This window comes from Glandiceps talaboti, chromosome 12 (assembly GCF_964340395.1).
Source record: "Glandiceps talaboti chromosome 12, keGlaTala1.1, whole genome shotgun sequence".
In the NCBI taxonomy this organism is placed as follows: domain Eukaryota; kingdom Metazoa; phylum Hemichordata; class Enteropneusta; family Spengelidae; genus Glandiceps; species Glandiceps talaboti.
Window position 1 is genome coordinate 19513935 of NC_135560.1, and position 13345 is coordinate 19527279.

General features: G+C 33.2%; 1 protein-coding gene across 4 annotated transcripts in view; it reads right to left on the reverse strand.

Moving 5' to 3' along the window:
* LOC144443800 (ras GTPase-activating-like protein IQGAP1) overlaps positions 1–13345 on the reverse strand; it is a 158054-nt gene that overhangs the window by 27386 nt on the left and 117323 nt on the right. For 3 of the 4 annotated variants that reach the window (XM_078133348.1, XM_078133349.1, XM_078133346.1), the window contains exons 4-13: positions 11214–11291; positions 9798–9874; positions 6169–6236; positions 4979–5070; positions 4614–4635; positions 3746–3924; positions 2905–2998; positions 2260–2423; positions 1211–1301; positions 213–376 (exon numbers count right to left, since the gene is read on the reverse strand). In XM_078133348.1, coding sequence (XP_077989474.1) covers positions 213–376; positions 1211–1301; positions 2260–2423; positions 2905–2998; positions 3746–3924; positions 4614–4635; positions 4979–5070; positions 6169–6236; positions 9798–9874; positions 11214–11291 — 1029 coding nt within the window. The remainder of the gene's footprint in view (positions 1–212; positions 377–1210; positions 1302–2259; positions 2424–2904; positions 2999–3745; positions 3925–4613; positions 4636–4978; positions 5071–6168; positions 6237–9797; positions 9875–11213; positions 11292–13345) is intronic. The other variant, XM_078133347.1, reaches the window with a different exon arrangement.

Consider the following 13345-nt stretch of genomic DNA (forward strand, 5'->3'; position numbering starts at 1 on the left):
ATTTTAAGGGTATATTTAAATAAGGGAGAATATGTTGTTCATGGTTCTAAGAATCAACATGACAATAAAATAAAGTTATCAGTACTTTGGAACAGTAAAGTAGAAATGAATGTGATGTTGCATTCGTTTCTAATTTTAATTTCCATTCGAAAGTAATTCTATTTCATTTTACTGTCCTATATTTACAAAGACTGCAAAAACCAAATACTTACCCCTGCTTTGTTATTTTTCAGATTAGCCAACTCAGTTTGATAGAGATCAGCATATTCAGGTAGTACGACTGGTAGTCTGGCTTCTGGTTTCATCAAACTTGTTGCTGTCTCTGAGGCCGAGCCTTGGTCGATAGCTTCATTGATACTCTTTACAGCAAACACCACTGTAAGAAAAAGGGTAGTGATAAAATAATCAATCGATGAGTTATCAATAAAATAATCATTAATGACGACCATTTTTAATTTTTACAATTTTGGTGTCCGTTCATTGGCCAGTTTTAAAAAATGGGGCAAAGAAAAAGTATCAATGGAGAATACATTGTTCATGGTTTAAAGAATCAAAGAGAGACATTAATGCGTGATCAAAGTCAATAGATGACGGACAGATGAAATGTCGCATTCGTTTTCAATTTACCGTTCCAAAGTAACTGAATTGTACTGTCCAAAAAGTATCAAGCATGTACATACTGTATACACACTGGCGATGCTTTCAATCCATACTAGTACTTTTACATGTAACAGTCTGGATGACTTAAAAATGACAATTACAGTCAGGAGTAAACTATGAACCTTTTGATGTCATGAATTTCAGTGAGAAACTGTTTATTTTTCCCAAGATGTGCACTAGTGGTGTCACCATCAAACCTTTGCAATTTCTCTGATTTCGCCATAGAGGGCGTCATATTAAAATTTGTTGGGGCTTACATTTCATATATATTTGGCTAGTTGCATAAAAATAAATTTGTCTACCCTTATAAACATGATACTGAAAACTTTCATTTTACAAATCATATTTTTATCAGAATAGAAGTATGAACTGAGAGTATGAACCCGACAGCAGGCACAAAATATTCATGTACATCCTTGGAAATTACCTTATTTGAATATAGAAATTTTGTATTCGATATAAATATATATTAGTTATTATTCTTGTTTATCCAATCACCTCAAGCTTTATTTCTAATAATTGAGTGTAAATGATGGAAAGTTCAACTTACAACTGTTGAACTGTTTAGCTGATCTATTGGCCTGGGTGATTGCCTTCTGAATATCATCTTTGTCAAGGAAGGCCTTTCCTTCTGCTGACTGCTACAAAATGAAAATCATTACATTAGAAGAAACATTAAATTTCAGGCAATATTAGTTGTTAGATCTGTAATGACGAAAATATTAGTAATACTATAGAATGAGTTAATGTATGATTAACATGCATGTAGGTATAGAATGTATTACGATGTACACTATTCATGTTGGTGTAGAAATACAATGTACCGTACACTGCACCATGCATGTACTGAGGTGTGATACAAAGTTATTGCAATGATATTGATATTGATATGCTGGATACAATGTTACAGCAACATACAATGTAACAATGAGGCTGTAGTCCATGCCTGCATCCAGTCAGACTGTAGGTACATTACCGTAGCTAAATTTGTTAATTTTAAATGACATGCAGAGAGAAGTATAGACAGTTTTGAGTAAGTTAAGAGGTTGAAAAGGCTAGAGAATTTTGAATTAGAATTATGACAGCATGCATGTCTTAGTTAAAAAGAGTTTTTTTACAGACAGGAAGTAGAGTAACTACAACTATATGTGTATATTAGGATAAAAAATCAGAGATTAAATAATTATTATAGTTTAATATTGGATTAGTACTCTATATCTACTGAGTCTATCTATCTAGTCTACGTACTGTTGACTAATTCTACTATTAAAGGTTTATAATCCAACAGTGTCTTTGCTAAGGTTTGGTTAAATCTTGTCACAGATGGGGAAAATATGCTACATGAATAACTTTATACACATTGTACCATAATGTTGGTGGGGAACCACTGGAAACCACCTGAGGTACCCCAGTAGAAGTGCCAACTTACCGCTCATAACAAAAACATCAATCTAGGTAAAATTCACATCATGGTGTCTGGTATGTTACAGTGTAACTTAGGTTGGGGACTATTGACTGAGGAGTTCCTTAACAAAAACACTGATGATCTACTTCTACTTCTAGTTCTACCTGCCAAAAGCCATGTTACAGTGTTTTTACCTCTGACTTTTCCTGCCTACATTGTGTAAGCACATCAAGGTACCAGTCACTATTGTCTTTCACAAGATCACGTAAGGTTGCATCAGATGCAGTTAGTGCTTCATATAATTCCAAGTCGTCACCTTTGTCAATGGCAGCATTGATGATATCGAGCTGAACAATTACTTGATGGAATAAAGTATGGTATAGCAATGAAGCATGTGTGATGCCAAAGCAATGTGAAAGACTTCAAAGATCCATCATTTACATACAGTACTATGTCTGTCTGTCTGTCTGTCTATCTATGTATGTGTGTGTGTGTGTGTGTGTGTGTGTGTGTGTGTGTGTGTGTGTGTGTCTGTCTCTCTCTCTCTCTCTCTCTCTCTCTCTCTCTCTCTCCCCCTAGACAAAACAAGGAAACATGAAGTGATGTAAATGACCAAATCCTATATTCAGCAGTGTGGCTGTATAAGTAATACCACATGGTCATACATGTGGCAAACCTTCCTGTCTGAACAGTTACATGGTTACAGAGAGAAATATACCAATTTCTGAAGTTACATGGTTATAGAGAAAAAGATTTATTTTTGGTAGGACTACAAAGTGAGAGTCAAAGGGCTAAATCAAATATTACTTTGGTGTATAGTATACAGACTGAGGACTTACAGTTCACTCTGTTTATATTGCCCTGGATTTCAGCCTGTGTCAACAAAGTATCATAAACATCACGCTCCTCAAACGCATCACCTTCTCGTAATGACTGTGAAAAAGATGATACAAAGTGATATGACAAGACACCATGAAGATGTAGGAACTAGTGATGAACAACATGCAGTCATGATTTTATCAAATAGTATATACTACTGTGGAAACTGAGATTTCAGCTTACTTTGATAGACACAAACTAAAACTGTTGTTGTTCAATGTGGTAGATTACACAAGTAAGTGATAGTGGGGCCTCTGTTATGTGGATATAATCACCTGTAATCAAGATTAGGGTAAACATTGGGTAAACAAGTCCCAAAAGATGTAACCTGGCCAATCATGGAAGTCATCAGAAATGCCACCCTACTGTGAGTACAATTTAACTAACGTCAAATCAAAAGCTTATATCAATATATGGCAACAATAGTTTTAGTTTGTTTCTATCTTAGGTTAGTCGAAAGCTCACTTTTCAGTTATAAATTTCAACACACAACTTTATGTAACATCTTTTAGTTACGAAGACTGGACAAAATTAAAGAAATTATTCACTGATTTCATTTGCATTTAACGATAGAATAGTATGACTTGATAGCAATCAACAGGTGATAAAATGGACTGAACTGTCTGAGTGACTTATTTGTAATAATACACATAAAGTTGGTATCATTTATGTGTATGAACTACCAAATGTACTTTGTTGTTCATTTCATATATCTATTTTTTAAAGTTGTATTCAACAAGAAATGACACATCAGTCTCCATGGTTATGATTAATACAATACCCAAGTGATCTCTAATTTACCTTGTTCAGGATGGCCTCAGCTTTGCTAGCCTTGGCATGGGCTAAGATGTCTTGGTAACCGAACTCATTGTTGAGTCTGACATTGAGTAAGTGAGCACTGGGGTTTTCCAATGCTGACACAGTATCGGATGGTACGCCATGGTCTATAGCTTCATTGATGGCAATGATGGCTGCATGTACTGGAGAATATAACATAATAAAATCCAGACATAGTTAACATTTATGAAGATAGTTCTACATAAGAGACTACACTGACACCATTTACTACAATATCTAAATATTTTGTCACATATCTCTAAGTAGTTTTACATTTTCAGTGGCAATTGACAGAAGCAGTTGTGTTTACCGTATGTAGACTTTCAAAAATGAAACATTACAGTTTGATTTTACCAATGGTAATTATAGGTTTACAGTTGTATTCACATTGCATCAAATATAGTATAATACCAGCAACAGCAACTTCCATATTGAAAATCAGACTTCTACATTTTGCGCAAACTTATTCATTTTGAAGAGAACTTGAATGAAGAAAATTTGCATATGGAGAGTGAGGAATTACAATATACAATATACAATCATGTTGTAGTGCCCTAAAAGAATACCGGGTTAAGTGTATGTTGATACCCAAACTGATTTGTAACCCAAGCCAACGTAGGAGACTGTGACATTAGGGTTAGGGATATTTGAGTATAGGGCCAGGGTCATGTCATGATTATTATTCTGGTTTCCAAGCAAAAATTGTTATCATTTGGAAGGCTGAGTTCAGTGTCCTTCAGATTTGCTACAATAATATACCAAGGCTAAACACAAGTCATAACTGTACATGGAATGAATGTTCTTCTTTTTCTTTTTCTCTTGAAATACTTACAGGCTGCTTCATCCACAGGCATCTGATAAAAAAAGACAAGATGGAAAAGAATGAATTTTCAAGTTACAATGAATAACAATATTAAATGATATTGTTTTGATGGAAACTGAATTGAAAGTTCAAACTGTATCAATGTAATTACTAGAAAAACACAAAAATGAAAACCGTATGGTTTCAACAAAACTCAATTCAAAGGGTTTACAGCTGCCACCCTGTTAACAGAGCATTAATAGGTCAGTAGACATAACTACTGACTATACTGCTGATAGGTCTCACTTCAGTGGCTGCAATAGCTTAATTTGCTAAAATCTGATAGGCTCATTGGCTAGAATATTGTCATTTTGCTACAAGATGACAGGTCTTACCTCATTTGCTAGGATACCGCCTATTTTGCTAAAAGCTGGCATCTGAATTCCATATTTGTCAAGTTCCTTTCTCATTGCACTGATTTCTTCATCTACAAAAGGAAAACACAGTTTAGAGATAATTAAGTCAAAGAAATGATTTCACAAAACCTACCTTCTGTAAGTATATACTTTTTGTACTTCCACACTGAATTCATGTAAGTTTCTATGTGTTTGTGAATTCTGAACTCGAGATCTCTCAAATGTTCCTTTGCATGGTTTTATTGGATTGTAGTTCTTTTTTGTTTGTTTTCTTATTTCAACATTTCATACTTATTTGTTCCTTTCTATCTCTTCCATGTTGATTTATAAACTACTAATATACACATTGACTAGAACTCAAATTAGTTCAACCACAAAATGAGAAAATTAACTTCTAAAACTAAAACTTTGCTCAAGCCTCCATACGAGAGATACAATGTAGTCTAGAGACTATCTGTGGCTTCCAATCTCTCTTTTCACGTCTAGCTTAATGAGGTCCTAAGATGAAATTAAAATTAAAACAAAGCCATCCACACAGTCATTAACATCATGTCTTTGTTTATCAATCAAAGAATTCTGCCCAATGATAAGTTGGTGTTTATTGGGGCAATTACATAATGTCCAAATATGGTAATTTGTCAGCTCAGGACTTGGGGTTTATTCATCTGTATGATCAATTTTTAGCTCCTGATTTCTCATTGAGCTAGACAGGGTGGAGATAGATTTTGAGATTGGAAGCCACGGATAGCCCCTAGACTATACAGGAAACTGGCCTTAGACTTTTAAGAAAACAACATGATACTGGCTATACAACAGGGAGGCAACTATTTCTGTTTACATCTAAATATTATAATACAATGAACTCATAGGCTATAGGATCAGAGGTTTCTAAACCTTCACACTATACACAATATCTAACAAACTTTTTAATCTATAAATAATGTCATAATGATGGGGAACCTGGTCTTAAACTAAAAACTTTAACCTGTAATACATAACTCATTATAACAAATTGGCACACATACAATAGGGAAATGGTGATTTAGTATTAAATATTCTATGAATAAATCAACTCTGAATAGATGGATGAGAAAATCTCACACACTGTCAAAGGTCAAAGTTCAGTCATTCACTCATAAACTCACACAGGTCAAAGTGAGGGCACATACCTGTGAAACTGACTTTCCCATACAGATTCTGTATTTGTGGGGCTATACCCAGCTTGAACAGGAATAAACTGTAAATAAAAAGTTCAATGATATCCAATTAAATTGTTTAATACACAGTCGTAAATTTTAAAAGTAGTAAAAAGTTGAAATTCAAACATGTTAATATAATATGTATCTACACCCATGAAGGTGGAAATGACTATTGATACAGTAAAGCTTTTATCATTACATAGATAGTGATTGAATAGTTAATGTTTTCAATGTAACAGGTAGATATCACCATCTGCCATTCCAACAAAGAAGTCATTTATACACTCTACAATGAACAACTGAAAAACTAGACTTCTCTAGTCAAATTAATAACAGTTGCATATTGGCTGAAAAATGGCTGGCATGGTATTTTTCTGGCTCACTTCTGGCTGGTTTGTCCTGAATGGCTTAACATTTACATTTTAGGAGTTTGTATGGGATGTAGAGTTAACACGGGGACTTTTATACGGGAAGGAGGCAGGAGATTGGAGATATAAGAAAGCTTCGAGTTTTTTGGTTTTTTTTCAATACTATCTGAAATGATAAAAAGATGTGGTAGCCTAGGCACAGAGTCACAGGGTGACATCAGCTAGCTATCTCGATGTCTCATGACTATCTGCAAAGATTGATCTATTCATAGACACTGTCTATGGCCTATTCATCTACATGGTGGTCATTGAATGACATTGGTTATGGCCAGTCATTCACAAAGTCCAATATACTAATAAGGTTCCTCTACCACACAAAGTATTCCAATTTGTTTGAATTTACATGAATACTACAACTCGTGATAGGTATCAATACCAGGTTGTCAACTTGTGACCTTTTGACCGTACATTGAATCGTGGTATCAGTTACATATTATGCCATTTCATAAAGTGAATTTACAGCTGTCTAGTTCATACAAAGGTGAATGACAAAAATTTAAACTCCGATGACAAAATTGTGTTAAATTTCAACATCGATAAATTGATAGCAATGCCCTATTATGAAGGTAAAGGATGAATAAAATGAGATATCATAAATAAATATATAAAATACTGAAAAACATTAAAAATTTGAAAAAACAATAATGTTGGCATGATGGGGGCTTTTGGTGAACACATTTAATGGAAGCAAAATTTCAAAGATTACATGATAAATAAACTGTATTCTAACTTCTTGTCATATATATTAGAATTAGAAGATTAACACTTTTGAATGTTTCATTATTATATTTATATTTATCATATATATTTATTTTCATTGTATATATACTTATACTGTGCATACATAGATATTTTCACATTGGTGGCATGTACTGGTATACCATTATATTTGTGAAAGCATATTAATTTCATTTTTATCTTAACTATATTTTAATAGGATATTTCATTTGCAAAAAACAATGGATTATGTTCCAACTGTTAAATGGTAATGTTAGTTTTATTAAAAACATCACAGATTATGTTCCAACTGTTACATGGTAATGTTAGTTTTATTAAAAACATCACAGATTATGTTGTAACTGTTACATGGTAATGTTAGTTTTATTAAAAACATGACAGATTATGTTCTAACTTTTAAAATGGTAATGTTAGTTTTATTAATGGCTTCCATCACAGCATGGAATGGTCACACAATACAGTAAAACTCCAGCTTGACATTTGTTTGGACAAAGACAGACTGGATTTCAATAAGGTCATTTACCCACAGAGTGGTTGGGTGTCTCCTCACATTGAAATGGGATCACTGTTTTGTGTACATACCACATATTGATTACTATAAAAGCAGTCTAAACAAAACTGTGTCCCTGAATGATGCATTCAAATACCTGAACCCTTAAAACTTAATTGAAAATTCCAACTGGAGATTAGTGAGACTTGATAGGCCCCTCTCCTTCCTCTCTATCACACTAGGCAAGAAATACCCCCCCCCCCACCCCCGTAAGGCACATCCCTCTCCAGATTTTTTCATTTGCAAATATGCTACGTTGTTTGGCCTTATTTGAAAATGTCGATAAGTACGGATTATCAACAAGTATACTAGAAAATAGAAGTGTACTGGGCAATGCTTTTGTATGACAGATGTTGTCTGGCTGTGAGTGCTCTTAAAATACAATTTACTGCAGCCATGCATATATCATACCCACTGAGATGTCAGTTGATGAAATGTAATGTACAGGATTAATAGTGAAATGTATCTCATCAAAGCATAATGGGGAGAAATAAATGACTGACGTTCATTTATTGCGATTTGTAGAGAATGAATGTTTATAAATGTAAAAGATGATACAGTGATTCCTCAATGTCAATTGAACAATTATGTAAGTCTGACACTACAGAAATAGTTGCTATGAGTATCATTTAGGCAACACTGGTAGAGAATCCAGTCACCCAGGCAACACTGATGGAGATGTCAGTTGCCTAGGTAGCACAGATACGAATATCAGTCACCCAGGAAGCAGTAGTGATGATGTTGGAGGATCAATTTTCTATGGTACTGATCTTGTTTTTACAAGTCTGGGAAATACAAGTTTGTTAGGTGCTTCACTGTATGTAATTTGAAGTACACATTCAATTATTTAACAGCAGTAAGGCCAAAAAAAGAAAAAAAAAAAAAAAAGAATTGTTTCTGGTCAGAACATTTCGTCTAAAGTGGTGTGACAACGCAAATTTGTAATTAGTTTTTAATTTTTTTTTATATTCTCAACAAACCAGTCACTCAATCTACTATTTATGGCAGTTACTGTTCTTTTTATTTAGTACTTTCAAGCAAGTGTGCATGTGGGGCAGATGTCATTTGCTTGTTCATGATTGGTTCGGCAGTTGTCTTCACTGAAGTAGGGAGGGTTATTTTTGTGTTTCCCATGGATCTGCAGACTGCATGGGCTGGACAAACACGAAAAAAAGACTGATGACCGTGAGGGTATTTAAGTAATGTGCAGAAGACCAGAAGATCAGTTTTTACTAGGGTTTGGAAATCTGGTAATAGATTATTGTACCTTGCACCATGATTTTTGTTGGAAACCCAGTAGAATATTTGGGGAACACTTACAGCTTTTACCTACACTTACATGTAACACCTCAAACAAAAAAACAATGTCATTGAAAATTCTTTATAATACAATTGATAATATTAGTAAAAGTCTGGGTAAAATAAGTTTTTGTCATTTATTTTCATGAAAATGCTCATTTCCTTTTTAAAAATTTTTTGTAATAAAATTATGCCTATAAAAAAAAATGTTTGGTTCCAGTTACTGAACCCCACCTAAGTTTTTAGTTTTTCACTGCTGACTCTAAACTTTTTTTATATATAATTATTTGAGAAAAAAATAATAAAATCGTGAAAATTGTGAAGTCTCGCCCCAGAAATAGTGGATACGGAAACTGACATCAACTTAAACTGTTGTTGTAATCTGTAATGGCTGTACATCTGATGGGAAGAAACCAATAACACAGAGACCATATGGATAGCAACGGAAAACATAACTACCTGAACTAAACACTCACACATGAAAAAAAAAATAAAATAAAAAATCTATCTACCCCACCTACTCTAAAATTGAGCGTAAACGGAACCACACAATTTGTTGTTGTTAGGCCTTATAGAATTCTTACCTGAGTGCATGGATGCAGTAGACAGTACGTGGCATATTTTTACGATCATAGATGTCCGTGGTTTCAGGGTAAAATGTCTATGCAAAACAAAGTTTACATGTTAGGATAATAATAGTGAGTTGTACATACGATATTAAAGTTATGATCTGAACATTAAAAAATTAAGACTTTTTATAACAGCAAGCCGATATCATTTTAAAATCACAACTTTGTATACATGTAGAGACAAATATAATTACAAAATAAATGGACACACACACACACACACACAAAGAAACTTGCAGTATACGATACAAATTCAAACGTACAGTACTAATTCTCTCTCCCGCCCCTAAGATCATATATTACAGTATTCTCTCTTTCTGATGAAATACTGAATATTGTGCAGAGGTCATATCGAGTAATGACATTTAAAAGTATGGCCTGGTTTACAAATAAAGTCTGTTCACTGAATTCTATACAAGATACACAACACATTCATATCATATATTTCAACAGATATTGATAATACAATCATTAGAATAACACATATGGTACATATGGTAAATGTCATCGGTCATATTTTACATGTTACCAACTACAATTTTCAACAATGTTCTCCACAGAACGGTCAACCATTAAGGCATTGGGCCAAAAATTCACTGATAATTTACAGAACACAAAAAACTCATTTTCAAATTTAATCTTTTGGCATGTTCATTTTTTATTACACATTGTCAATGTGTATTTTTTAAATATATAACTTTATGAAAGCACACAGTCCAGTGTACACTATTATACTATGTCACCATATTTCAAACTCAACAAACATTTTTGCGGAACCTGCAGGCTTGGGAATACATCTGCATCTCTTACAAAATACACATACAATATGAACTGCATTTGAATAGTTTTTGTAATAAGTTTGTTGTTTCATCTATTGTATCTGCATATCTTACAAAATACACAATTTGATTTGTGTTCTCAGTATTTGGATTAGTCACTTGTAGATCTACAGTATCTACATTTTACAGGCATAACTGCAAACATCAGCTGATATAACGTAATCAATAAATACCTGTAGTAAACACATCATAAATCTTGTACAGGACACTTCTATTGATCTGCTACCCTGGTATGTTTACAATTACAACAACAATTTGATGCTTACAAAGCAATTACACTTTTGAACAGACTGGTAATATAAATTTAGTACAAGTCACTACACCATTTTTATGATTATTGTTCTTTACGATGGATTAAATGACCTCTGATTACAAAGGTTAAATCACCTCAGACACAAATTTTTATGATGGTTCAAAGACTCCCATAAATGCATGTACTTTACCCTTGTAAAGTGTTAACTTTTGTTACTTATGAAAGTCAGCACTCTTGATTCTTCTTTCTTGTTTACAGTATGATCCATTGTATTCTTACCTTGGGTAGGCCAACATCTTCCATAGCATTTAACCAATGGTTTATATTGTCTGTGTAGCGGAAATGTAAACCTCTGGTCTGAAACAAATCATTGTATACTGTTAATGTTATTGTACAGGTTTACCAAAATATTGACTCACTGATCTAAAATTAGGTATCTTTGGAAAGTGTCTTGGTAGGTATTTGTCTTCCTTCTATTTATATGCCAAAGGCCATGTCAATGTCTGTAGGTACAAGGAAGTCTGATATGAAAGTATAATCAGAAATTTAAATGTTACAACAGTGGACTATTCAACCAAAATCAAAGTTAAACTGTAGAAACAATGTAGTCTATTCATGGCATCAAATCTCAAGAGCTCTCTTAAATATCTGTGGCATCAAATCTCAAGATAGATCATCTCTCTTTACTATGTGGCATCAAATCTCAAGATATCTATCTTTGTTAGTGGTAAAGAGCTGCTTCATACCATTGGTTCACACCAAAACTAAAAACAATGTTGCATAATTGGTTAAAGTATTAACTCACTGTTGCGAAATCAAAGTTACATTATTACTTCACTGTCATTTACATGTTTCACTTTTGGTCACATTATCAATGTACTGGTCTGAAAGTAGTATGCTTGACAGAGAATTGAACACCAGACTCTGAAAGTTGATCATCATAGTACTGGCATTTGGACTCAAAATAACAATGACCAAAACAAGGTTTATTGGTTGAAAATAACAATAACCAAAACAAGGTTTATTGGTTGAAAATAACAATAACCAAAATAAGGTTTATTGGTTGAAAATAACAATAACCAAAACAAGGTTTATTGGTTGAAAATAACAATAACTAAAACAAGGTTTATTGGTTCAAAATAACAATAACCAAAACAAGGTTTATTGGTTCAAAATAACAATAACCAAAACAAGGTTTATTGATTTTAACAACTATCACTGTTTATTACATTACAGACATCTCAATAGACTGTTGTCATTATTTAACAAAGTCTATCACTACAAGTACCTTTAATGGTTTAGAACATATCTACAGTTGCCTATCTGTCAGTTTTTCTTTCTGAAAATTGACAACTTTCATTCTATAATTCTGTAACATTTTATGATTTGACAGCCAGAAGTAACTTTCAAAGATGATTCTTTGTTACATGTAGCATGTCATATTGTAACTGTTAAGAGAGCAGATGTTGAATAAAAGAACTTTTCAATTTATAAATTGTCAATTTACATCATATGTACCTTTTGTGTTTCTGTGACATGCCAGCTTGTATGTTGGATTATATAACATTAAGAGATGTACAAATAATTGTACATGGAACACAATGCATACAGCTTACATCCCATTCACGTATCTACTCTTTAAATTCAAATTGATACACATTTATTAATTTTATAAATTTGAATAGTATTTCATGTATTCACATGTATTGTGGTTCCTTGAAAACACCTCTTCCAAAATGTAATTTCATATTCCCACTCTTATTTAACAGTATACTTGTCAGGAACATTCAAAAGCAATTCTTGAATTGTGTGCTCATTATAAAAACTATCACAATGACCACATTTCATCTGTATGCAGTTCAAAACAGTTTAGCATAAAGTCCATAATTCTTTCTGAGACTCTGCATATAAACCGATCGCCTGACCTTTGACCATGAATAACAAACAAGTCAGTCACTTTCCACAGTTCTTGTGTTTGGCACCATACAATGCCTGCATTCTTCATCTAATCTGAAATTCTCAGAGTCTGCAGGTGGGAAAAAACTGCCACCATTGTAATCATAAACACACTACCGACATTGTAGGAAATAGCTATACCTCCATATGTAAGCAATCAATGGTTCTCAAGATCATACTATAGGTTAACGTCCCTTTTTGAAAACTGTTTCTTTTCTCTTAACAAAAATATAAGTAAATTCTATTTATTTTTGTATCAAAATGTCAATTTTTTATTCCAGTGTTTTTCTTTGTTGTCAAGGTACAAGTAGACCAGTAATTTCAGTTATGTACCTTCTTTGCAATGGTGAACTTCCTCCTGTGACAACAATGAAAGTGTCAACAGAAAATCTATTAGTACCAAGTACTTGTATGTTTTTATGGGGCGTACACATGAATGTAAATTTTTCAACTAC